This window comes from Hypomesus nipponensis, chromosome 8, assembly GCF_054491055.1.
Source record: "Hypomesus nipponensis isolate SF chromosome 8, ASM5449105v1, whole genome shotgun sequence".
In the NCBI taxonomy this organism is placed as follows: domain Eukaryota; kingdom Metazoa; phylum Chordata; class Actinopteri; order Osmeriformes; family Osmeridae; genus Hypomesus; species Hypomesus nipponensis.
In genome coordinates this window covers 15,673,545-15,699,045 of record NC_140368.1, presented here as the reverse complement: position 1 = coordinate 15,699,045, position 25,501 = coordinate 15,673,545, and the positions used below count along the sequence as shown (strand labels likewise).

At 46.1% G+C, this 25,501-nt stretch overlaps 2 protein-coding genes across 8 annotated transcripts in view; both read left to right on the top strand.

The window, feature by feature from the left end:
• The window catches only part of LOC146275307 (band 4.1-like protein 3), a 35,870-nt gene extending 16,831 nt beyond the window's left edge, over positions 1 to 19,039 (top strand). For 4 of the 7 annotated variants that reach the window (XM_084703751.1, XM_084703750.1, XM_084703752.1 and 1 more), the window contains 15 exons: positions 918 to 1,070; positions 1,225 to 1,322; positions 1,407 to 1,582; positions 2,000 to 2,110; positions 2,750 to 3,036; positions 3,200 to 3,247; positions 3,824 to 3,859; positions 7,558 to 7,746; positions 9,027 to 9,866; positions 14,573 to 14,689; positions 15,581 to 15,691; positions 15,824 to 15,922; positions 16,026 to 16,106; positions 16,404 to 16,517; positions 18,305 to 19,039. In XM_084703751.1, the coding sequence (XP_084559877.1) occupies positions 918 to 1,070; positions 1,225 to 1,322; positions 1,407 to 1,582; positions 2,000 to 2,110; positions 2,750 to 3,036; positions 3,200 to 3,247; positions 3,824 to 3,859; positions 7,558 to 7,746; positions 9,027 to 9,866; positions 14,573 to 14,689; positions 15,581 to 15,691; positions 15,824 to 15,922; positions 16,026 to 16,106; positions 16,404 to 16,514 (2,457 nt within the window). In that variant the 3' untranslated portion in view covers positions 16,515 to 16,517; positions 18,305 to 19,039. Of the gene's footprint in view, positions 1 to 917; positions 1,071 to 1,224; positions 1,323 to 1,406; positions 1,583 to 1,999; positions 2,111 to 2,749; positions 3,037 to 3,199; positions 3,248 to 3,823; positions 3,860 to 7,557; positions 7,747 to 9,026; positions 9,867 to 11,040; positions 11,155 to 14,572; positions 14,690 to 15,580; positions 15,692 to 15,823; positions 15,923 to 16,025; positions 16,107 to 16,403; positions 16,518 to 18,304 lie in introns of all 7 variants that reach the window. The other 3 variants (XM_084703756.1, XM_084703755.1, XM_084703754.1) reach the window with 3 other exon arrangements.
• A 1,172-nt stretch (positions 19,040 to 20,211) lies between these two features.
• On the top strand, positions 20,212 to 25,463 carry zbtb14 (zinc finger and BTB domain containing 14). Its single transcript, XM_084703763.1, has 2 exons — positions 20,212 to 20,340; positions 23,373 to 25,463. Exon 2 carries the CDS (start codon positions 23,390 to 23,392, stop codon positions 24,707 to 24,709), a length of 1,320 nt encoding a protein of 439 aa, XP_084559889.1. The 5' UTR covers positions 20,212 to 20,340; positions 23,373 to 23,389; the 3' UTR covers positions 24,710 to 25,463.
• Positions 25,464 to 25,501: the final 38 nt, after the last annotated feature.

Genomic DNA, 25,501 nt, shown 5'->3' with positions numbered 1-25,501 from the left:
TGTGTGTTTTTCTGTCTGTTTCTGTTGCTGTTCTGCCTGATTGGCGTAGTTGGTAGGAACCCTGTTTGAGTGCTTGTCTCCAGCTAAGGGGGAGGTAAGGCTGCTTTCTGTTTGTGTATGATGTACTTCCTGTCTGTTTGTAACCCAACGTGTACTGTGCTGTCCACCTGTGTACTGTTACACGTGTTAGCAACATGTGTCACATGACCATCAAACCAGAGCTGTGTCTGCATGACCGGTCTGATCACATGACTGCACAATGGAGACTTCCTGTTAGGGAACACACTATTAGACAGGTATAGAAAACACACAAACATATTCCATGAAGCAACACACACAAATTAGACTTTTAAAGAGTCAAAAACAGAGACTGATCGAGAGATAAAGAGATAGAGTGTGTGTGTGTGTGTGAGAGAGAGAGAGAGAGAGAGAGAGAGAGAGAGAGAGAGAGAGTTGGGGAGATAGCAAAAAAGATCAAAGAGAAAGAAAAAGTCAAAGAGAGAGAAAGTGACTGAGAGTCAGTTTATCAAGTATAATTTAATGTTAGTGATGTAGGTTACACAGTCTGGTTTTCAGGGAGTTTCAGACAGGCTTTGTCAATCCCCATGACTCCAGATCACAGAACATTGTCATCTCACTCTGTTGTGTTCCTCCCAAGCTTCCCAAGCCCATTGGATCAGACACACACACACTTTCACAGATACACACAAGAGCAGACACAAACAGACATGCACATACACCAATACCTCTGTTCTGCAATGGGCTTGTACTAGTCAGACCTCCCATATAAAGTGAAGTGGTAACATTTCATACATACACCCACCATTAGAAAATGTCCGCTTCTATACCTATCTGTAATCTAGAATTGTAGAGTTGTAACAGGGTACTGATGTGTGTGTGTATGTGTGTGCGTGCAGGACTCGGAGGGTGTGGAGATCATGCTGGGTGTGTGTTCCAGCGGGCTGCTGATCTACAGAGACCGTCTGAGGATCAACCGCTTCGCCTGGCCCAAAGTCCTCAAGATCTCCTACAAGAGGAACAACTTCTACATCAAGATACGACCTGGAGAGGTTCACACACTCTCTGGACACAGACACTCTTATCATTCACTCAACATCTTTTATCTAACTGTCTGTGTCACATTTTCCTCAATCTCTCTACATCACTCTCTACTTTTTGTCTGTCTCACTGTATCTTTTCTCATCCTTTTCAACTCGTCTCCAGTTTGAACAGTTTGAGAGCACCATTGGCTTCAAACTTCCCAACCACAGAGCAGCCAAGAGGCTGTGGAAGGTCTGTGTGGAGCACCACACCTTCTTCAGGTGAGCCAGCCAGCCCGACCGTGACCCCTGACCCCTGGAGCTGCTGAGCCAGTCTACATGACCTCCTGGGCTGTCTCTCTGCAGGCTTGTATCCCCAGAGGAGCCTCCCAGGAAGTTTCTGTCTCTGGGTTCGAAGTTCCGCTACAGCGGCAGGACCCAGGTCCAGACCCGACGAGCCTCATCCCAAATCGCCCGGCCAGCTCCCTTCTTCCAGCGCTCCACCAGTAAACGCTACATCATGTCCCGCAGTTTGGATGGAGGTGAGAGCTGGAAGGGGAATTGAGGGTTGGGGGAGAGGGAGGAACACACCGGGATCTTGTTGAGACAACATCAGGGCCATGTTTATGGATTTAGGTTCAATCTGCATTGAACCTAAATCCATATTATGGATTATCTTCTTGAGTGATTGCACAGACATCAACCCCCCACGCCCCCAGACAGCCGTGATAACTCCTCCCCCCTGACAACAGTGATAACCTCCCAGACAGCAGTGATAATCCTCCAGACAGCAGTGATACCCTCCTCCAGACAACAGAGATACCCCACCAGACAGCAGTGATACCTCCCAGACAGCAGTGCTGGTTACCTTGGTCACAGCAGAACCATAATTTTCATTTATCCAAGAGACCAATGCACCATGTATGTGTGTTTGATGGAGTGTGTGTGTGTGTCTCCAGCCCAAAGGAACAGTCCCAGACACAGCCTGCCTGTGTCCCCAGCAGCCAGAGCTCCTGTCAGTGTTAACGGCTCTAGATCTTTACCCAGACCTACTACACATAGAGATTCAGGTACACAAACACACAGCTGTTTACAAATGCACACACCTTAAAACACACACACACAAACGCGCTCCTGCGCTGCTGGCTCATGTAGAAATCTGCTCCTCTGTACCTTCCATCACCCCCCAACCCAACGGCTTCTCTGCTCTGCATGCGGCGATGCTGATTGGCTCACACTGAGCATTGAAAATGTCAACATTCACCACACATCACTTTTACACACCACTTCAGTGTAGCGCTTGGCTGCTGACCACGCAATTAGCTGAGCTGAGGAAGGGGTGAGTCCCAGCTGGCCTTGTGGCAGTGGGAGCTGACCCCGGTCTGAACTCAGGAGCCAATCAGAGAGGCTTGGCTGTGGATCCAGCCCACCAGCCAATTAGAGAGGCTCAGTTGTGGATCCAAGCTGAACATAAAGCAGAACCAGGCTGAACCGCTGAACAAGAACCAGAGAGGTCTCTTGGCTTCCTGCAGACTGTTTCAGCCTTTTCACGAATCGGTTCAACTGTCTGGCAGGCTGGATGCTGTGTTGCTGGCTGGTTTCTCTGAGCAGTTCTGCATGGCAGGCTCGTCCCACAGGTTACTGCAGCTCGGACCACATTGCTCACATTCAGACGTGTGTGTGTGTGTGTGTGTAATTGTGTTTTGTAGAGATGGGCTCGGGCTTGTACGCAGCATCGAAGGGCATCGCCATGAGTGACCTGATCACCACAGTAACACCAGAGAAGAGGGTAGAGGAGTGGAAAACGGAGGAGCAAGTGGAGGATAAGAAAGTAGTGCGGAGGGTGGAGGAGAGGAGAGCGGTAGAGGTGGAAGAGAGCAGAGTGGTAGAGGTGGAGCAAAGGAGAGCAGTAGAAGTGGAGGAAGAGGATGAGATAACAAAGGTTTCAGAGGTCTCTCAACCCAGCCCCCCGACACCTGTACGCCAAGACACCAAGGTATAAGATTGTCTCACACACTTTCAAATACAGTTTTGTCTCGGTTTGGGACTCATTATGTTTTCTTTATGCTTACATCTGGAACCCTCCTCTTCCTGCTCCTCTTCTTCCTACTCCTCCTCTTCCTGCTGCTCCTCTTCCTGCTCCTCCTACTCTTGTGTAGACTGAGCTGACAGACACAGCTGTAGATGGAGATCTCACAGCCACTGAGGTTGGTACTGTCACCTTCACCCTAAAGGCCCTTGCACACTGAGTTTTTTTGCAATTGTCAGCCTCAAAATTCGGTCGCTCTGAATTTCTAAAAAAAATATCAAAATGCTGGCAATGGATGCGAAAAACGCAGAAAATCAATAAAGTGAGGTTGTATTTTTTTTTTTACCTGCGAACATTTTGGACACGAATTTCAGACTCAGGGATCCAGTGGGCTGGATCCACAGCCAAGCCTTTCTTAAGTAAAGTGTGCTTAAGTATATATTCCGCAGTATTTACAAAGACTGCCAGTAAGAGCGTGCCTCTATTATGCGGGGGAAATTCTCCGCCTCTTAAAAGCAGGTGTGAACCAGGAGCACGTTTTCCTGTGTGTACAAATGTACCTTATTCAATGGCAGCAGTGATCCGAGCAAGGCGAAGACAGGCCAATGTAACCAAATTAACCCTGTCACCCTCACCCAGTCACGCCAACCCTGTCACCCTAACCTTGTCACACACGTTGTTCCTGTCCTGCTGTTATAGCTGCTATAAATTGCTGCTGATGTCATTTCCTTTCCTCCACTTTTCATGCTGCCAGTCGGAACAGGAGGACGAGTCTGAGTTAAAAACACAGGTAAAACCCCATACATACACCCACACAGGTACGGCTAAACACACACACACACACACTGACTGAATAACAGCAGCCTACAGTGTAACGCTAACGGTACATGTCCACTACAACGTTTTTTAACGCTCTGCACCGCCTGCCTTCCCACAGTACACCATACTTGGGGGCGTGTTAGACAAGTTAATACAGAGTTGTAGTTCTCCAAGGTCACTGTTGTAGTCACGGCCAAGCATGCAGACTTGGGTTAATTTACTCACAATATCAATCAAAATACCACTTTTACACAACATTTGTGTAAAAATACAGAATTTTTACTTGTGCAAGATTACAGTAGAATACATCAACCAGTCATTTGTAGGCTGGGCTAGCAAGCTAGCAGTGGCACAGAACAGTCACGTAATGTGACAAGACTGAATTTAAAAGTATAAAAACACAGTAGGGACACTGACAACGTCGGCAAACCTGCACCATGCATTATTAGTTTAATGTAATCTTTAAATTCATGCGTGTTACTTACGTTACTTTGTTCTGAACAGAACTGGATGTGCAGACACATACGATAAGTTTCTGCTCCATCTTGAAAGTGTTAAACCTAGAAATGTTTACCATGATCAACAGTTGCTACGTTACAAGAAACAAGAAACCAATCCGATTGGCCAACGCTAGAGTTTTCACGCACCTCATTTACATAAAGTTGAGAAAATCCAACTTGCAATGCTCCGCTCGCCTTCCCACAATGCCCTACGCGAGCGTCAACGGCTGGTTCACGCTCGCTTGATTGAAAATGAATTGGAAGCCGGCGCCCCACGACACCCCGCGACGTGTCTTGACGCCCTGCGACGCCCAGCTCCGCTGTAGTGGACACGCACCATAAGGCTACACCAAGCGCCGAAATTCTGCCGTGCGGAAATAGAACTCATTGAGCCATTGAGCAATGAGCCACTCTTTGCTTACAATGGATTACAACTCTGCCAGAGAATGTCTAATATGGGGAAAATCATAGACATAATAAAGAGTAGACACCGCATCAACCGCTACTGCCTACTGGCGCTGACGAGCCATGGGGCCACCAACTTGGAAAGGTCACTCGCTTCACTCAGTGTAATCGGTTTGGCTGGGGCAATGAGCTGTCAGTGCATTTAATTAATCATACCGAACTGAATACCAAACTGATTTTCACGCGGTTTGCTTTGCTGCAAAGGTCATACATGTAGCTATGATACAGGACATGGTTATTATTTTCACAAAATACAACCAATAGTATGGTAATGTTAAATCTTACTTGTGAAAAGTAATCCCCCGAGCCCTGTTTGCGATTGTCCGCCGATTTGAGCAGGAATATGCTGCACAGTGCTGGCATCTTGTTTATTCTGATGCTAAGCAATGAGGAACTTGACTTTTCCAAGATGGCGGCTGCATTTCTCGTGCCCAACTACCACTCTCTGGAAACTTCTGGGTTCTGAACTGGTTGCAGTTCCACTGTAGTTCCATATGAGGGCACTAACGAGCGAGTACAGAATGGATGGAGGTCTATGGAGCTATACCCCTCAAAATCCACTTTTCTCAGGATATAAGTTTTTGTCTAGTAATTTGAATTCTGAATTCGAAAGGGGAGGCAAAAAAATTCACACTGCTGGATGTTAGGTTTTTTAAAGTCGCCTTTCTGTTCTAAAAAAACTTTTAAAATGTCAATGACATCATACATATGGTACGACCACAGATACTGTTTTACGGCAAACTCTGGTCTCTTCCTTTTTTTCTCTCGAGGCATCAACAACACAGCTGACAGGTTACGCTCCCCTGTCAATACACATGCTAGAAAGAGTTTTGGCTTGCTAATGTGTTGCTATTGTTGCTAATGGTCTGACATTCTGATTCTGCTTCGGATGCCATCAAGCGGGATCTCTGGTTGTAGTCAGACCTTCACTAACCAATCAGCATTCATTAGCAGAATGCTAGCGTTTTATGGGCAACAACGACCTATCCTGTAAGACATCGAAAGGACATAAGTACTCGTTCATTCAACTTTCGATCTATAATCCATGTTGAACATACAAAAACTACAATCAAATCTGAGATTACTCAACGACAATCAGGCGAAAGAGACAAATTTAGCCATTTAGCTCCATAGACTCCCATTCAGCAAGCATTCGCTCGCGATCACCCTCAGTGGAACTCTGGTGGAACTGCAGCCAAATTCAGTACAATGGGGCTTAATAGGGAGTGGCAAGGTTCTCCTTAAAAAGGCTCTGGGTTTACTAAGATCGACGTTATCCACCCGGAAGTAAGATATTTGTTGTTGTGACATCAGGCTGAAAGGACCTATTGCTTCCTTCATTATTCCTTCCTACATTGCAATATTTGTGTTAAAGTTCTGTACTGTAATGTTATGCCTTGCTTGTTGTGAATGCGGGCTGTGAGAAATCTTATTTCTGGAAGACTCTACTGCGGTTAGCATGGTATAGTCAAAATCCATATCGTAGGCCAAATTTATACCGGTATATTTCTATACTGTTCATATCGTCCACCCCTTAGTCTGGGTGTTAGGTGGGGTGATGGGTGTGGGGTTAGGTTGAGTGTGGTGTAGCGTTAGTTAGGGTTGGGTATTGTTACATTTGATCGATTCCAGTTCCGATTCTGGTTTTCAAATCTGGTTCTCATCGAATTTTGGTTCTGATTCTAATCGTTTTTTGGAGAGAAAAAACATAAGAATATAATGTTCTGTTAGCTAACTCTAATTCTGATGTGCAAATAGACACAGGAGAATATCAATTGATATTTCTGTGAAAAACTAAACATGTTGCGCTTTCTGTATTTATTCAATAACATTTGTAGGCCTATTATCCAATCCTGCACAAGGCCTATAGCCTACATTATATAACTACAAAAAGCATCCAAAGTTGATTTCAGATTATGAGATGGAAATAAAAATGAGGGAGGGGTAGCTTAACCTGCAATTAGGTGAGGTGTGGGGTGTTGTTACTGACTTTCCCTTCTGTGAAATGCATCGTGTTACCTTCTGGTATGAAATGAGCAATATAAATAAAGTTTGATTAGATTTGGGGTAAGGTGTGGGTTAGTTGGGTGTGGGTTAGGTGGGGCGTTGGGTGTGGATAAGTTGGGGTGTTGGGTGTGGGTTAGGTGTGGTGGGGTGTAGGGTTAGGTGTGGTGTTAGGTGTGGTGGGGTGTAGGGTTAGGTGTGGTGTTAGGTGTGGTGGGGTGTAGGGTTAGGTGTGGTGTTAGGTGTGGTGGGGTGTAGGGTTAGGTGTGGTGTTAGGTGTGGTGGGGTGTAGGGTTAGGTGTGGTGTTAGGTGTGGTGGGGTGTAGGGTTAGGTGTGGTGTTAGGTGTGGTGGGGTGTAGGGTTAGGTGTGGTGTTAGGTGTGGTGGGGTGTAGGGTTAGGTGTGGTGTTAGGTGTGGTGGGGTGTAGGGTTAGGTGTGGTGTTAGGTGTGGTGGGGTGTAGGGTTAGGTGTGGTGTTAGGTGTGGTGTTGGGTGTGGATAAGTTGGGGTGATAGGTGTGGGTTAGGTGTGGTGGGGTGTAGGGTTAGGTGTGGTGTTAGGTGTGGTTTAGTTGGGGTGTTTAGTGTGGTATACTGTGACTATAAAGAATAGCGGAGGTCTGGGTGATGTCCTGTCTGACACAGACAAGCTATTTAACTGAATATAATGCACTAAACAAGTGTGTGTGTGTGTGTGTCAGGACACGTTGGGGAGCCCTGAGGAGCTGCAGAAGCACCAGAGCCACATCACCAACCTCAAGAGGAGCTTCATGGAGTCTAGTGCCGTCTCTGCTGGCCTCAGTGAATGGGAGAAGAGGTTGTCCTCCTCCCCTCTGCGCTCGCCACGCCTGGACGATGCCCCCATGATAGAACCCCTGGAACCCGAGGAGGTAAGCTCACTATCCCCATGGCAACGCAGCACTTCTTTGATTGCAAAATAGTTTAAATGAATCGTACTAGTTAGGATGAAAGAGGAGAGGATAAGTTGCAAAGAACAAAGGAGACCAGGACTCAGGAGAAACCAAGAAACACCAGGGTCTGTGAGCGCGGCATCAAATCCCGTCCGGGAACATCCACAATCTTGAAGACCAAATTTCTGCTCTAATGAGCACTGTAACAGTGAGACAACTCAATCACTCACACACAGACACACACATAATACCTCCTAGATAAAACATCAAAGGACATCAAAAGGCTGACAGACTGTTGCTGCACTGTGTGTGTGTGTCTGAATGTGTGTGTGTTAACATCAAGCAATGATGAGCAAGGATTCAAAGATCAAGCAAGGATTTTAATTTATTTATGGCATTAATAAAGCATTCTGTGTGTGTGAGAGAGAAGGATGTAAGTGCAAATTGAGGTTAAGTAAGATGTTAAAACAAGACAGGGTTACACACACAGACATCCATCCATACACACATGCATGCCCCAAAGCTAGTTTCCATCCTAGTTGAGTAATGCTGACTTGTCTGTCTGTAGAGTAAAGAGGATGGTTCTCTGGGAGCATCTCTAGAGACCAAGCCCCAGCCTCTGGAAACTAGTTCAACTGTAGTAGGTTGAGCCAGATGTCAATCAGACTCAAAGACAACAGTGACTGATTACCCCAATCCAGAGAGGTTAATGTGCTGGATGTTTATATATGTTATATATTTGTTTATTTATGTTGAGTGAGGAACTGACATCTAATCTGCCTTTGTAACCAACCTGTAATTCTTACTGTGCTCCAGCTGTTTTTTTTACAAATCAAACTAACACAAACTATACTAGCTAAGCAAACACAGGTTAATCTTGGTTGACAGAGACTACACTAGATTAACACCCGTAACTACCCTATGATAATTCAGGCTAACCCAGACAAACACAGGCTAACTCAGGCTAACCCCTGCTAGCCCAGGCTGTCTCAGGCTAACTCAAACAAACCCTGGCTAATTCTGGTTAACTCAGGCTTATTTAGGCTCACCCAGGTTAACTCTGGTTATTTCAATTAAGTTTCTTCTCAATTCTAACTTTTTTCCCCAAAACATATAGGTCCATATATAGCGCATGCTAGCCCAGGTTAACTTAGGCTATGTCGGGTTTACCCAGGTTAGCCCAGGTTTACCCAGGCTAGCCCAGGTTTACTCTGGCTATCTCAGGCTAATCCAGGCTAACCTCTGTGCCTTGGCTGCAGGACTGTGATGGCTGGGTGATAGTCAGTAAGGTCCCTCCCCAGGTAGCAGACAAGACCAACGCAGTCAGCTACAGCAGGCTGGGCGTCACAAGCAGGGCTCAAGCTGTGGTCACGACCCTGGGTCAAGAGGGCAGGGAAATGAGCTACGCCCTTGGACAGGAAGCTAAGGAGAAGAGCTACACCCTTGGACAGGAAGCTAAGGAGAAGAGCTACACCCTTGGCAAGAGTTATGACACCACCTCTGGCAAGATTGTCACCATGACTACCAAGTCCAAGGAGGGAGGGGAGGCTGTTGCCGCAGCAGCATTTGCCCAAGAGCTAAAAAGAGGGGTGGAGCAAGCCACTGCTACAGTCAAGATAATTCCTGTGGAGACGGACAGTGATGTCTCATGCCCAGGAGGCGTGGCTAGGCTGGATGGCAGAGGGACCACACCCCTTATCACCATCAGAGAGGCACGCACCCCCACCTCCCCTCTAGGACCCCTCTCCCCTCATGGCCTTGGGCCAGAAGCAGAGTCAAGTCAGGTGTCCAGTCCCAGATTGAGCCTAGGGTCAGGGTCTGGCCTGGGTCTAGGGTCAGGGTCAGGGTCTGGTCTGGGCTTCAGCCCTGCTTTAGGCCTAAGGAGCAACAGCAGCCAGGAGCTCCTGGATCAGAAAGAGCTGCTGAAGGAACCTGGACACCTGGGAGATAAGACCACCCCTCTCACCCCCCTCACCCCATTCACCCCTCTGTCCCCCCTCTCCCCCCGCTCCCCCTTGCCCAAGTCCCCCATGGTGGACCTACGTCTCAGCCCTGCCCCCCAGCCCTACCTGACCAGAACATCCCCCGGTGCGAGAGTGGTAGGACATGCCTTCTCAACGCTGCATGGACATACCTCTCCTCCACTTCATGCCTCCCCCTCCTCTTCACCCCTCCTTTGCCTCTTCATCCCTCCTCCTCATCCCTGTTCCTCCTCAACCCTACACCTTCTCTTCACCCCTCCTTCGCCCCTTCATCCCTCCTCCTCACCGCTGTTCCTCCTCAACCCTCCCCCTCCTCTTCACCCCGCTTCCTCCCCTTCATCCCTCCACCTCACCCCTGCTCCTTCTCAACCCTTGCCCTCCTCTTCACCCCTCTTCCTCCCCTTCATCCCTCCTCCTCTTCACTCCGTCTCCTCCTCACCCCTCCTCCTCAGTTTTTCAAGTTTCCTGCCTGGTCTGGTGTGAGCCACTGCTCACTGTTCAGACAGGACCAGGTCCAGAACAAAAGTAGGATGTTCTGGTGCCGTCTGACCCGTTCTTCTGCTCTGCTTGATAATTATTTAATAATTATTTGTATTATTTGCTCACTGCTGCCTGTCAGGCCTGGTCACTGCTGCCTGTCAGGTCTAGTCTGGTCACTGCTGCCAGTCAGGCTTGGTTTGGTCACTGCTGCCTGTCAGGCCTGGTCTGGTCACTGCTGCCTGCCTGTCAGGCCTGGTCTGGTCACTGCTGCCTGCCTGTCAGGCCTGGTCTGGTTACGGCTGCCTGTTAGGCCTGGTCTGGTCTGGTTGCTGCTGCCTGTTAGGCCTGGTCTGGTCTGGTTGCTGCTGCCTGTCAGGCCCGGTCTGGTCACTGCTGCCTGTTAGGCCTGGTCTGGTCTGGTTTCTGCTGCCTGTCAGGCCCGGTCTGGTCTGGTTGCTGCTGCCTGTCAGGCCTTTTTTGTCACCTCACTCTAATTGGGAATGTAAACAGATCCAGTCCCTGCTGCTGTCACACACTGCCTCCGCCTTGGCTGGCTGTGTGTGTGCATGTGTGTGTGCATGTGTGTGTGTGTTCCTGCTGCCTGTCCCTAAGCTGTGCCTTGTGTCTACATAAGAGACACCCTGACGCCTTCATGTCAATGTGTGTGTGACTGTGTCAATCTATATTTCTATTCCTTGTATAATGTCTATAATGTTTCTCTATATTTCATGTTTCCTCTTCTTTCTATGTGTTTGTGCATGCTTGTTTGCCCATGCTTTGTGTGTGTGTGTGTGTGTGTGTGTCTGCCCAGCCCAAGCCAACATTTGATGAGATGTCCCCAGAGCTGACGGCTCTGCTGCAGTCGGCCAGAGAGCAAACCAGTCCTCGGGTCTGGCCTCCTGGCCCCTCCTCTGGACTACTGAAGGTGGAGCACAGCTCAACCACCTGCCTGTCTGCCTGTCTGTCTGCCTGCCTGTCTGTCTGTCTGTCTGTCTGTCTGTCTGTCTGTCTGTCTGTCTGTCTGTCTGTCTGTCTGTCTGCCTGCCTGTCTCCCTGTAAGTAAGTAAGTAAGTAAGTAAGACTTTATTTATATAGCACATTTCATACAAGAATTGTAGCTAAAGGTGCTTTACATAAAATCAATAAAAACAATAATACAAGTGATAAAAGTAATAATTAAAAAAGCAACAATAATATAACTAATCAAAGTAGTAAAACCCTTCTGAGATACAATTATTAAATGCTTCGGTAAAAAGGTAGGTTTTAAGCTGTCTAGCGTGTTTGCTTCCCTAATATTTATGGGTAATTTGTTCCATAGTTTTGGGGCATAATTAGCAAAGGCCGAATCACCAATATTCTTATGACTGCTTCTGGTGACCTCTAATAGGCCTGCATTTGATGATCGCAGTGTTCTAGATGGTGTGTAGTTTATAAGAGAGTTAGCAATGTAGCTAGGTCCTTGTCCGTGTAGAGCTTTGTATGTAAGGAATAGGACCTTAAAGTCAATTCTGAAGGTAACAGGGAGCCAGTGTAAAGTAGCTAGGACAGGACTAATGTGTTCTCTCCTTTTAGTTTTGGTTAATAATCTAGCTGCAGAATTTTGAATGAGCTGTAGTCTTTCAGTGGTTTTCTTGGGAAGACCAGTGAAAAGTGCATTACAGTAGTCCAGCCGGCTGGATATAAAAGCATGAATTAACTTCTCTGCATCATTTTGGTTCATGAATGGTCGTACCTTTGCTATATTCCTCAGGTGAAAGAAAGCTGTTTTGGTTACTTTATTAATGTGGGAGTTGAAATTCAAATCTGAGTCCAGGATTACACTGAGACTTGTCACCTCTGGTTTAAGACAGGGGGTTAAGCCTCCTAGATTCTTAGTAAGCATCTCTCTTTTGGATTTGGGGCCACATAGTAGGACTTCAGTTTTGTCTTCATTTAATTTAAGAAAGTTATCATTCATCCATTTGTTTATTCCCAACAGGCAGTTGGAAATGGAATTGATGGCCGTTGCATCGTTGGGTTCAGTGGATATATATGTGTCATCCGCATAGCTATGGAAATCTATGTTATGTTCTCTGATTATGTCGCTGAGTGGTAACATATAAAGAGAAAAAATTAATGGACCTAAGCAACTTCCTTGAGCAACTCCATAGCAGTTCTCATGTTTCTTGGACCTATGGTCTCCTAAACTAACATAAAACTTCCTTCCTGTGATATATGATTTTATCCAGTTTAATACACTATCCGTGAACCCAATAAGCTTTTCCAGTCTATTGATTAGGATGTCATGATCAATGGTATCAAATGCTGCACTGAGATCTAGCAGGATAAGGATAGAGACTTTATTTGCATCAGAGTTTAGTCTGAGGTCGCTAATTATTTTGCTGAGAGCAGTTTCAGTACTGTGGTATTTCCTGACACCTGACTGCGAGACTTCCAGGATGTTATTTTCTTCAAGAAAATAATTTAATTGGACTAAAACTATCTTTTCCAGTACTTTACTAATAAAGGGAAGGTTTGATATTGGTCTGTAATTTGCAAGTAGACTGTTATCCAATTTGGGTTTCTTTAATAGGGGCTTTACAACAGCTGTTTTGAAGGCATCTGGGAAGACGCCAGTTCTAAGGGATGTGTTTATAATCTCTAGCACCGGACCTGAGACACTATCAAACACTCGCTTAAAGAATGTTGTGGGTATAGGATCAATATCTGAGGTTGTGGAGTTAGATTCGCTGACAGTTTTTGGAAAGTTCACTAAGTGTGATACAGGTAAATGTGCTCATGGTTATGTTGCAGAATCTACTGATGTCAGTTTCGACCCCACTATTAATAATACTAGCTCTGATCAAAGTTATTTTGTTCTTGAAGAAAAAAGCAAGCTCTTCACATTTAACTGCTGAGGAGGGGGGTGGGACAGGGACAGTGTTTAACAGCTGGTCAATGGTGGAGAAAAGAACTCTGGAATTTCTGGCATTTTCTGTAATAATGTTGGAGAAATATTCTCTCCTTGCTAGACGGATGGTTTTGTTATAGGTGGATAGTGATCTTTGTTTTCCTCCATTCTCTCTCTGCTGCACGGCATTTTCTTTTCGTTTCACTAACATTTTTATTTCTCAGCCATGGGGAGGTTCTGCTTGTGGACTTCTTTTTGGTTTTCAGTGGTGCAACAGAGTCTAACACAGATAATAGTGCATCATTGAGGTTCTCTACCATTTCATTCAGAGAGTAATCATGATTAGTTGGCTCATATAGAGCAAATTGTTCAGAAAATGTAATCATAGTTGTATCGTCTAAATTTCTTCTTTGGACTAAGAATTATTTTGTGTTTTTTGTTAGGATAATTTCCACATTAAAAAGTATATAATGATGGTCTGAGAGGGGTAGATCAGTTATCGAAATATTATTGATATTTAGTCCAGTTGTTATCACTAGATCTAGTGTGTTTCCATGCTGGTGTGTTGGGTCTGTTATCTGTTGAGCTAGATCAAAACTGTCGAGGAGATTTAAGAGCTCAATAGTTCTTGGGTCTGCTTTTTTATTTACTTGGATATTTAAGTCTCCGTTTAAAACTACTTTGTCATATCTAGTGACACATAGTGATAATAGTTCAGAGAATTCTTGTGCGAGTGCTTGGGTGGCCGATATATAATAGCAAAAAGTATTGATTAGGTTTTGAGCTCTATAGCAAGATATTCATATGATGTGAATTCACCTAGCTCAGTAATTTTGAACAACAGTTTAGAGGAGAAAATAGCTGCGACTCCTCCACCTTTTTTTTATTTCCTAGAAACTTGGTGAAAGCTGTAATCGGGCGGACACGCAGCAATCAGAGTTGCTGTTGCCGTGTCATTGTTTAGCCAGGTTTCTGTTAGACAGATGCAGTCTAAGTTGTTTTCTTTGATCTGATCATTAACTAGAAATGTTTTGTTATTTAGTGATCTAACATTTAGAAGGGCCAGTTTCATCTGTGGGGTATTAACAGATAAAACAGGGCTTGATAAATCTGTTGGAAGAATATGGATAGTTCTGTGACTTCTAACACTAGTTTCAGGTTTGTAGCCATGCATTTTACCATGCCATTTTCTGTTTGCCTGTTTCCCTGTCTGCCTGCTTGTCTGTCTCCTTATCTGCCTGCCTGCCTGCCTGCCTGCCTGCCTGCCTGCCTGCCTGTCTGTCTGTCTGTCTGTCTGTCTGTCTGTCTGTCTGCCTGTCTGCCTGCCTGCTTGTCTGTCTCCTTATCTGCCTGCCTGTCTCCCTGCCTGCCTACCTACCCGTCTGTCTTATGTCTCTGTCTGGCCGCAGAAGTACTTGTCTAGACTGACACTCAGCTATCCTGTCTGTTTCAGACCGGCGATACTCTGGAGAGAGTTGTCACAGCAACAGAGAAGGATTCCTCTCTAGATCAAGACCAGATAATAGAGAAGCAGCTTGAGGCGAAGCTAAAGCAGGAACAAGAAGTCCAGGTAGAGATGGAGGATGGTACAGAACAGGGGCTGCAAGGAGATGTTCCTGAGTCAGGGTCTGAGAGCGGGGAAAGCGAGCTCAGTGATGTTCTCAGCATAGCGTCCCTGTCTGCTGCTGCCCAGACCACTGTGCACCAGGTCCTACAGGCAGCCATTAGGGAGGCGGGGGGGCTGGAGGAGGAGGAGCAGAGGGGGCAGGAGGAGGAGGAGCAGGGGGAGGAGGAGCAGGAGGATGAGGTGGAGGACCAGGGTGGGTTGAAGGAGGAGCAGGGGGGGCTGAAGGAGAAGGGGAACCAGGGGGGGCAGGAGGAGGAGCAGGGTCGTCGCCTTATACATGGTCTAGGTTTGGATGTGAGTCTGGCTCCCATTCCCTGTCCTGAGCCTGGTTCTGGGGAGGAGGAGTCTGTTTCTGAGGGGAACAGTGAGGACTGGAGGGATTCTGGAGACATCTCTCCCCACGCCTCCCTTGCCTCCCCCTCCTCCTTACAAAGGAGGCAACATGATGAATGGATCAGGGTGGATCACCCAGACTCCACCAGCACTACTGAGCCTCTGACGAAGGTAACCTTGAACACTGACCTCCAGAATTCTCCTGGGATCCACTCTCCTGAACACTGACCCCTGCCCCAGAACTCTCCCTGGGATCCATTCTCTCAAACACTGACCTACCTCTGCCCCAGAACTCACCTGGGATCCACCCTCCTGAATCCTCCTACCCTTGCTTCTCCTCCTGTCCTCATCCTCCTTCTACAGTATATGCTACAGAGGCATCAGTAACATCTTCCTAGGCCCCCTCCTACTGTCGCCTGGATGAACCCTCCCCTTGATAATAACACCCCTCCACCAACACCAACTGTGTTTCTATGATGACCTTTGACCTCTCCTCTCCAGAGTTCATCGGTGCAGCAGTCAGAGGTTGTGACCTTTAGCAGCTTTGCAGAAGAAGGGCTGGGAGAGGATGTTCACACAGCCATGAAAACCATAACTTACCAAACAATGGAGGTAGAATACACACCTTCACATACAAACCATCACATATACACTGTCACATAGACCATATCACACAGTCACACACACTAGCACATGCTCCTCATCCTGCTGTCAGACTAACCAGGGTACTTGCTCGTGTTGCAGGGCGGCGCTGAGGTAGAGCCTGATGCAGGTGTTCTGATGAGTGCCCAGACCATCACCTCTGAGACCAGCAGCACCACTACCACCACGCATATCACCAAGGTCGTATCACACCACCACTCGTACCACAGTAATACCAAATCACCTGTGACCCAAGTTACCCTGTCATACTTATCACCATGGTTACACTGTCACGTACATGCAGACTGTGAAGGGAGGAATCTCTGAGACGCGAATCGAGAAGAGGATTGTGATCTCTGGAGATGCAGACATTGACCATGATGAGGTAAGATAACACACACATGCACACACTATCACACACACACTCTTACTAATACACACATTCACTAACAAACACTATAGTCACACAGGCCACATCTGTTCCCCAACTGTGTATTGCAGTTGGGGGAGCAGAGCCATGTAGATCTGCTCCTCCTGCCAGACCCCCCAGTGTGGCTCCATCCCAGATGTGTGTGTGTGTGTGTATGTGTGTGTATCTGTGTGTGTGTGTGTGTGTGTGTATGTGTGTGTGTGCATGCATATGTGCATCTGTGTGTGTGTGTGGATCTGTGTGTGGCTCCAGGCTCTGGCCCAGGCCATCAAGGAGGCCAAAGAGCAGCATCCCGACATGTCGGTGACCAGGGTGGTTGTGCACAAGGAGACGGAGATCTCACCTGAGGAAGGGGAGGAGTGACAGGTAGCTTCGCCTTCTCAACTGGCTCCACCCCCCTCTGGCTGTGCTCCACGCTTGACTTGGCTGACTAACTAACCTTGGACTAGCCAACTAACTAACCTTGGACAAGTCAACAAACTAACCCTGGACTAGTCAATTAACTAACTCTGGACTAGTCAATGGACTAACCAAATAGTAGAGCTGCTGTCTTGCTGCTCTGAACTTACAGCTTTCACACTGCCTTCATCTTCTCAACCTCTATCTCTCTTTCTTCAGGTTTTCTGTCTGTCTTACTGACTGGCTGTCTATCTTACTTTCTGGCTGGCCTTCTGAATGTTTGTCCTTCTGGCTGTCTTACATTTACATTGATTCATTTGGCAGACACTTTTATGCAAAGTGACTTCCAAGAAAGAGCTTTACAAAGTGCATTGGTCACTGATAATAACAACAAGATAGCCCCAAAAACATTGCGTGTAGCCAAACCATGAAGCACATATTGTGAACAACCAAAATAAGTGCCAAAGGGAAGAACCATAAGAGCATGTAGTTAAGCAAGTTACAATTAAACAACATGAACTGCTATAAGTGCTAGTGTACTTGTAGAAAAACCAGCAACAATAAAAACAATATATCACAGCGAGTACAAAATGTACTCACTGGCTGGTTGTCTTACTGGCTGTCTGTATGAATGGTTGTCTTTCTGTCTGTCTGTATAAATGGTTGTCATTCTGTCTGGCTGTCTATCTAAATGGATGTTAGTTAGCTGGCTGTCTTGTTGGATGTCTGTCTGAAGGGTTGTCTTTCTGTCTGTCTATCTTATTGTCTGTCTGAAGGGTTGTCTGCTTTAAGTGCCTTTCTGTATCTGTGACAGTGTTTCCCCTAGGATTTCAGGGGGGGCGGTAGACCAAAATGTCCCATTCATTTTCAATGGAAGTCACGTGACAGGACCCTGCAGGGCAGTGTGAGATACCTGACAGTGTGAACAGGTAGCCTAGCAAAGGAAGCAAACTATGTGTTTATTAGGGCATTTGTGGATGAGCAATGTCAGTATGTTGCCATTTAAAACTAAACTAGCTAGCATAATACAGCTAGTACAGTATATGCAAGGAAGTAAATGCTTTTCCCAGCACCACACCGCTCGTGAGTAGCGAATAGGCGAATTCACGCAAATGTTGTCGTTAACAGTGCACTCATCGACAAGGGATCAGGTGTAAATAACAACGGCAAGGTTGCGCAAACTTTCGCAAATGAATTGAACAGTTTTGAGACAATGAGCAAGAAGCGGATTGCCTGGAGTGTGAAAACAGCTATATGTCGCGGGCCGCCCTTCCGACACAATGGTAGGGGAAACACTGTGTGATCATGTCAATCTCCTATGATAAGTGAAGAATAATTGTTGTGGAGGAGTTGGTGTGTCTCTGGTCTTCAGTCCAAGCAGCATTCCTGTCTCCTGTATCTTCTGACTCCATAAGAACCCTGTCTGTCTGCTCTGACTCTATAAGAACCCTGTCTGTCTGCTCTCTGACTCCATAAGGACCCTGTCTGTCTGCTCTGACTCCATAAGAACCCTATCTGTCTGCTCTCTGACTCCATAAGGACCCTGTCTGTCTGCTCTCTGACTCCATAAGGACCCTGTCTGTCTGCTCTGACTCCATAAGGATCCTGTCTGTCTGCTCTCTGACTCCATAAGGACCCTGTCTGTCTGCTGTCTGACTTCATAAAGACCCTGTCTGTCTGCTCTGACCTCATACGGACATTGTCTGTCTGCTGTCTGATTTCATAAAGCCACTGTCTGTCTGCTCTCTGATCAGGACTGAGGCTCACTGACCTGGAGAGTTCTGAAGAGTTCCAGAAGGTCACCTGCTCGATCCCTACAGGATTACACAAGCTGCTCCACGACAGACAAGACTGCATCTGAGCACTACTGGACTAGCACACACACATGCATAAATGCACACTCTTTATATCTCACCAGACACACACACTCTAAGAGCTCCCTGGCAATCAGGCGTCCGCTGGCTCTTACAGGAACTTGTTTATTGCATGACAAGGGAACCGTTCTGTTGTATGGCCTCATCTCCATGTTGTGGTCTTGAGTTGCAGGGAAAGAGTCTGTCTATGTATTTACTCTCAATACTCTCTTAGTGAACTGAATGTGAACAAGTACCTATTTATCCTGTAGACATGCTAAAACACACTCTCTCCTTGTACCCCCAAATGTTAAGTAGGTAAGTTTTTACACATCTACATGTCTATTCAGCTTACATGCTCAGTAGGCCAGAAGAAAATGTTTTTCTTTGTTTTGTTTGTATATACGACCATTTGCATTATAAACCTAACCGTCCTTGATGAGTGTCTTCACCCACACACAAGCCTCAGCAGAACTAACACATAGCAACCGCCACAGTTCTGCCTTAATCCCTGTGTCTCTCGGAGACAATCACACTGTCACCCTGACCCCTTTCTCATCCACCACCATGGCTCTGCCCAATATCCATAATTCCCATAACTGAAATAAACTGAAAAATAAATCTTTCTTCTGTCTCTTTCTGTCTGCTGTGTGTTCTGTGGGTTGCTGTGAAGCCTGTGTGTGCAGGGTTTAGTGGGACCCCAGCATGGCTGGACATGGCCTGGAACTGGAAGCACGTCTGAAAAATATAGGGTTTTTGTTACTAAAATGTGACATTCCCACCCAGGGCCGGCCCAAGGCATAAGCGAACTAAGCGGCTGCTTAGGGCCCCTGTGGCTACCAGAGGGCCCCCAAGAGCAAATTAAATTACAGTTTTATGTATTATGCAAAAATGTATATATTCTTTTTTTTTTATCGGCAATGATAAGCGACGCCGAAAGTCCCCAAATAAATGTTGCTTAAGGCCCCATAAAGGCTTGGGCCGGCGCTGTTCCCACCCCTCACTGTGAATAATAATATGCAGATGCAGGCTCTATTAGGCCTCGGGAAGCATTTGTGAAGGGTTAATGGTTGTCCAGTGCCAGCCGTTTTAGACTCACCTTCTGTAAAAGACATTTAAAACACGTGTCGCATTGGAGGTAAATATAAGGGTATATATACCCTTATATTTGGGTATATTCACCATATGGTGAATTAACTGTATAAGACCTCTTCAGTAATTGTGCTGTACAACCCCGATGCTTTGGGTGCTGTTGGGGAAAGGCTTGTGTACCTACTGGCAGTGTGTATAATTTAGTTGTATTTCATGTTGTGCGCCAATTTATTTACATATATAATTTGTGCTCTATCTGCGACATCCCTGGGTGTGAGAGTCCAACTCGTGGATATCCAGACCATAGGGCATCTCTTGACCTATACATGACCATCCAAAACGTATTTTAATGTGGCTGTAAAAAAAAAAAAAGAATCGGATGATTTATGATTTTCGTTACAATTATTGTCAATAAAGAAGACTGTTTGCACGAGTGCATGAACGATGGTCTCGTTAATCCGGTAATGCCTCCTCATTTACTCAGATTCCACTCCACTCTCGCCTCCCGCTCGTGACAGTGTCTTTCGCGCCCCAAATCTGCTCCCGTTTTCCCTCTAGTTCGCGCTTCAGAGATTTATGATCAGTAATTTGCGTAAGTATTTGTAGTCACTCCTTTGGATTGTGCTTTGTTGTTCTGGCTGCATTTACGCAACAAGCGTAAACTGAATCATTTCAATGCACGTACGTACGCGCATAGTCACTCAATCTGCAGTTCCGTGCTGGCGCAGCGCGTCCTTCCGCTTATGCTCGTCCTCAGGCCAACAACACACAAAGTGTATTATTATATTTTCAACGCGTGACACTCATCGGAGACTTTACCAAGGGTACAAAATCGTTTACTAAAGGTAAGAAATATATTTTTAGCTAATCACACCAGTTTCCAAATTATTGCATAATGTTTTATCAAGATGCCTGCGCGCTCACGGATTGAGCAGAAGCTCGAGTTCGTCATGTCAGGAGTGTTCATGGCTGCTCGGGCATTTTCCGTTCTAGCGACGGGCGCTGCTCGCGTGCTTGTGCTTGTGGCTGGTTGGTGACAGCTATAAACCCCTGTCTCTCCGACGGCGTTACAACCTCACACTTAGACAAGGATTTAGCAAACAGCAGGGGTTTATGCTATTTAAATGAGGAAGACTGTGCCCACACCAGTTTGAAAATATGTAGTAATGGGGCCATTTTAGTTCGCACACAATGCAGTTAGCTAGCATTGCTAGCTAGCTATCCACCCTCCCCCCAAATCTAACGCTAATTGGCTAGTCATTCGTACTAGCTAGCATTGATTGCTAGCTGGCTAATCACGGGACGTAGAATGCAGTATGTGTTGCTGGCTAGGAAGTGATACGAGGCCTGCATCTGTCAGGGATGTTTTCGTGATGATTATTGACCTCTACCCTTACATTTTCAGGACATACAATGTTGTAGTTAGCTGATCTCTTCATGTCAGTCGTCATTGATTAGCCAGATAGCTTATGTATTTTACTTGTTACTATAATCACGAATGATTTAATATGCTGATAATTGTAGCCATGAGGACCACAACTGTGAATGTGTAAATAGTTCCCCTCTGGTCATGGAATGCATGAGAGCACACATCCTCACACACAGTGTAGCTCACGCAGCAGGACAGCTGACTTGTCTGGATGGTAGAATAATACTGTTCTGATCTTACCCCTCAGGTGAAATCCAAATAAAACATATGCAGTGTTTCCTCTAGGATTTTTTTTTAGCAGTGGGGGCAAGTCTGTCCGAACCCCCCCCCTTCCTCCCCAGCCAAAACAAAGTGCTAACCCTATATTTCAGAGCAGATTAATCTAATAGTCTAATAGCTAATGTAATATTGCACATGTTTTCGTCCTATTTCCCCTAAAGAAATAAAGTTAGCATACTTCAAGACACCTTAAATTATGTTCTAAATGGCATAAATGCTGCCAATTAATAATTGACGTAACAACTTATTGTAAATGGTCAGTGGCCTATAGGCTAGCCTATCGATTAAAGTAGGCCACTCGGAAGCATGTACACAGGGGTGCAACTACCCAGTGTCAGAGGGGTATGCAGCAACAATTTTGGCGCCCCCCCCCACCCCCCAAATAAGTAAGTGTGCCGGACATCATCATGTATAGGCTTTAAATAATAAAGGTTTATTTTAAAGTATATCAGTCACTGTAGGCCTACCATAATTATAAATAATTATATATGTGTATATATAGCATAGGTATATTCAGGGGTCGACAAATTGTGGCAACCATATTGTGACAAGTGGTAACCTAATCATCACCCCTGGCAACCACATTATTGTAGCCTATTTTTTCATGTACTTTATTTTCATTACAAATTAATCATCATTGATGGCATTCGAGCATATGCTTTGCGGATGTTTAAATTTGCGTTCTGATTTGTTTACTACGTCCCCACTGTCAGACATAGGCTAATTGTTATATCTCCCACATGCAGGGTTTTGATACAGAAATGCAATTTTCATTTGCAATGGCAAGATTAGCTTAGCCTATAACAAAACATGTTAAATTATTTCGATTTGGCATTAGAATTGATCAGACTTCATCTGTAAGCAACCCCATTTTAGCTCACGTTAGCAAACACTAGCTAGTCTGAAAACAGTTTGTTAACATGAATATTTTCAAGTCTCCAAGTTTGGTAGAAAATCTATGCATGATTGCACACTGTGCATGATTGACGTAAACCAGAGTTATTGCATTATGTTTTCCAGATTCTTGTCATTTATTGTACATGCTACCTTATATTTTCCGGTTTTCAGCTCAGCAACCTCGGTTTTGCATATTCTAAACTAGCCTTAAACCCAAATGTGGCTGCTACATTCCCAGTGTTAGCAAACGCTAGCTAGTCTGTTAACATGAATATTTGCACGCCTCCAAGCACAAACGTCACACTTTAAATCCTACCTGTACCTTTAACCATCCACTTATTCACTACTACTGTTGCATCCCTTGACATGTCATCTCCTTTTCCCTCTTTCTTTTTCTATTTTTAGCCCCCGACAACTGTTTTGATTTGTCCATCATTTTCCATAGACGGCAACTCAATACTCGTAACTGCTCGCTCAGCGCTCACGGAGCCCCCGCTCCCTCTAGATGTCAAAATTCTATCTTATGAGATAGGGCGCCTACCCTAGCGGTTCTAAAATGTTTAAAACATTGAGGAAATGCAGAAACGCACAACAGCAGCTATAAATAGAAAATACCAAAAAAAGATTTAATATTTTTAAATTGATTAATTTTACCATTGCTTTGGCGCCCCCATGGTGCGGCGCCCCTATGCGCCGCATATAGTGCATACCCACTTTTTGCGCCCCTGCATGTACACTGTCTGCTTCATTTGATCTTGATAGGCTAAGCATTCTGTAGCAAATAACAATATACCCACTATATATTAATTAAAACTACTTCAGCATAATAATGCACCTAAAATACAAACGTGAGCAAGGGCAGCAATTGCTATCGAATCAACAGACGTGCAATTTCACTAGCAGGGGAAGAATATAAACAACGAAAATCACCAGTTAACTTAATTTAAATTTGCAAGAACTATAGACTAATACAATAACAGGCTTAAATTAACAGACAATATCAGTTATACGACTTACAGTTCTCAAGGACGCACACGTACGATCTCAACTGCACTGTGAAGCGCCTGTATGTGCTATTCTCCAACATGCGCTCTAACAATCACGGCCTAAAATTTTGTACAGCCCTATTTCTGATACCGTGGCGGCAGAAGTTTAACGGAAAAATCTACATAGCGGAAACACTGGTGTCTGTATATGTCCTTTTCTGTTTGTGGTCTCTTTGCTGGTGCCCTGCGTGTTGTTAAACTCCTCGTCTGTGTCCTCTGTCTCCAGAGTTTTATCCATCCAGCATGTCAGAGACAGTGAAGTACGTGGACGATGAGCACAAGACCATCTTCTTGAAGCTACTGAATGAGCAGCGTCTGGAGGGGGAGCACTGTGACATTGCCGTGGTCGTGGAGGACGTCAAGTTCCGCGCCCACCGCTGTGTCCTTGCCGCCTGCAGCAACTACTTCAAAAAGCTGTTCAAGAAGCATGAGGTGGACAACTCGTCTGTCATTGAGATTGACTTCATCCGCTCTGACATCTTTGAGGAAGTGCTCAACTACATGTATACAGCCAAGATCTCCGTCAAGAAGAAGGACGTCAACCTGATGATGTCTTCGGGGCAGATCCTCGGCATACGTTTCCTGGACAAGCTGTGCTCCCAGAAGCGTGACCTGACGGCCGAGGAGAAGCATGACAAGTTCCCCTACGACATTGTCAAGATGGCTATGCCCCCTGACGACCCCTCCCTGACCTCTGACCCTGACGTACAGGTGCTGGGGGAGCACCACGACACACCTACCCATGACCTTGTAGAGGAAAACTCAGCCAATCACGAGCTTGACAAGTCTCCCAGCTCCGCCTTGCGTGTGCAGGAAGCCATCCTGAAGGAGCTAGCCAATGAGGACGTCCACAAAGTGAGCTGCTACGACCAGGACGTGGTAGAGCCCATGGACACAGAGCCCAAAGACCTCGGCCACGCCGCCCAGACTCTAACATTCACTGACAGCATGGGGGAGGTGAAGGACGAGCACACAGCCAGCTGGACCACCGCCACCACAGACATGAAGTTTGAGTACCTGCTGTATGGCCACCGCGATCAGCTAGCCTGCCAGGTCTGCGGGAAGACTTTTGTGGACGAGAACCGCCTGCGGAAGCACGAGAAGCTGCACTCAGCCGAGCGGCCGTTTGTGTGTGAGATCTGCAGCAAGGCCTTCACTACGCAGGCCCACCTGAAGGAGCACCTCAAAATCCACACAGGCTTCAAGCCCTACCGCTGCGACGTTTGCGGGAAGTCCTTCATCCGTGCGCCCGACCTCAAGAAGCACGAGCGCGTCCACAGCAACGAGCGCCCGTTTGGCTGCCAAATGTGTGACAAGGCCTTCAAACACAAGTCGCACCTGAAGGACCACGAACGGCGGCACCGCGGGGAGAAGCCGTTCGTCTGCGGCTCCTGCACCAAGGCGTTTGCCAAAGCCTCCGACTTGAAAAGGCACGAGAACAACATGCACAGCGAGAGGAAGCAGCTGGCACCGTCAGCGCTACAGACAGAGACGGAGCAGCTGCAGGCTGCAGCCATGGCGGCCGAGGCAGAGCAGCAGCTGGAGTCGATAGCCTGCTCGTAGCAGCCGCTCACAGCCCCTGGCAGCAGCCGTCCGCTGGCTGGAGCTCCAGCAGAGCCTCACATTCTCTGAACAGTTAAAGAAACTCTGAACAATGATGCGAAAACCTCTGTGGATCTGTTTGGTCGTCTGTTTTGTGAGGTGCCACTGTGGGTAGAACTAGGCCTCTGTACTTAATGAACAGGTTCCATGTTGTCTTGTGGGTATTTGTGGGACACATGAGAACGTCATTGAAAATAATTGGTAAATATTTTTGGTTAGATTATGATTTATGTTTTTCTCGCACTGTAAAATGGTGTAAGGACATTTTTTGATGGCTGATAAACTTCAGGGTTGAGGGAATGTGAAGCTTCTTACCAGAGCTGTCTGCTGTGTCATTATGGTAACAGATGGTGGCTCTTAAATGGACCGCCCTCCTGGTTGTACCATGTGCCTGATTGGTCACATGGTGCTGTGTCTTAACTCTGATCATGACTACTGGATATTATGTGTAAAATTGTAACATAGCTACATGATACAAATTCGTGGCCCATACATCTTTTGTAAAATATTTTATTTGATCACACGTATCACCTCATACTATCAAATTGCATGTAAATTTATCAAATCAAAATATCTGATACTTTAATAAAAATGCTACTTTGAACTGCCAACAACAGCCCGTTGCGTATGATGATTTTGATCACACAAAGTAAAGGCTATGTGTGTTTGCTAATAAAATGACTTAACGGCCTCATTGAAGGCTTTTCAACAAGAACCTTGATCAGTGACGATTAATTAACTCAACAAGCATGC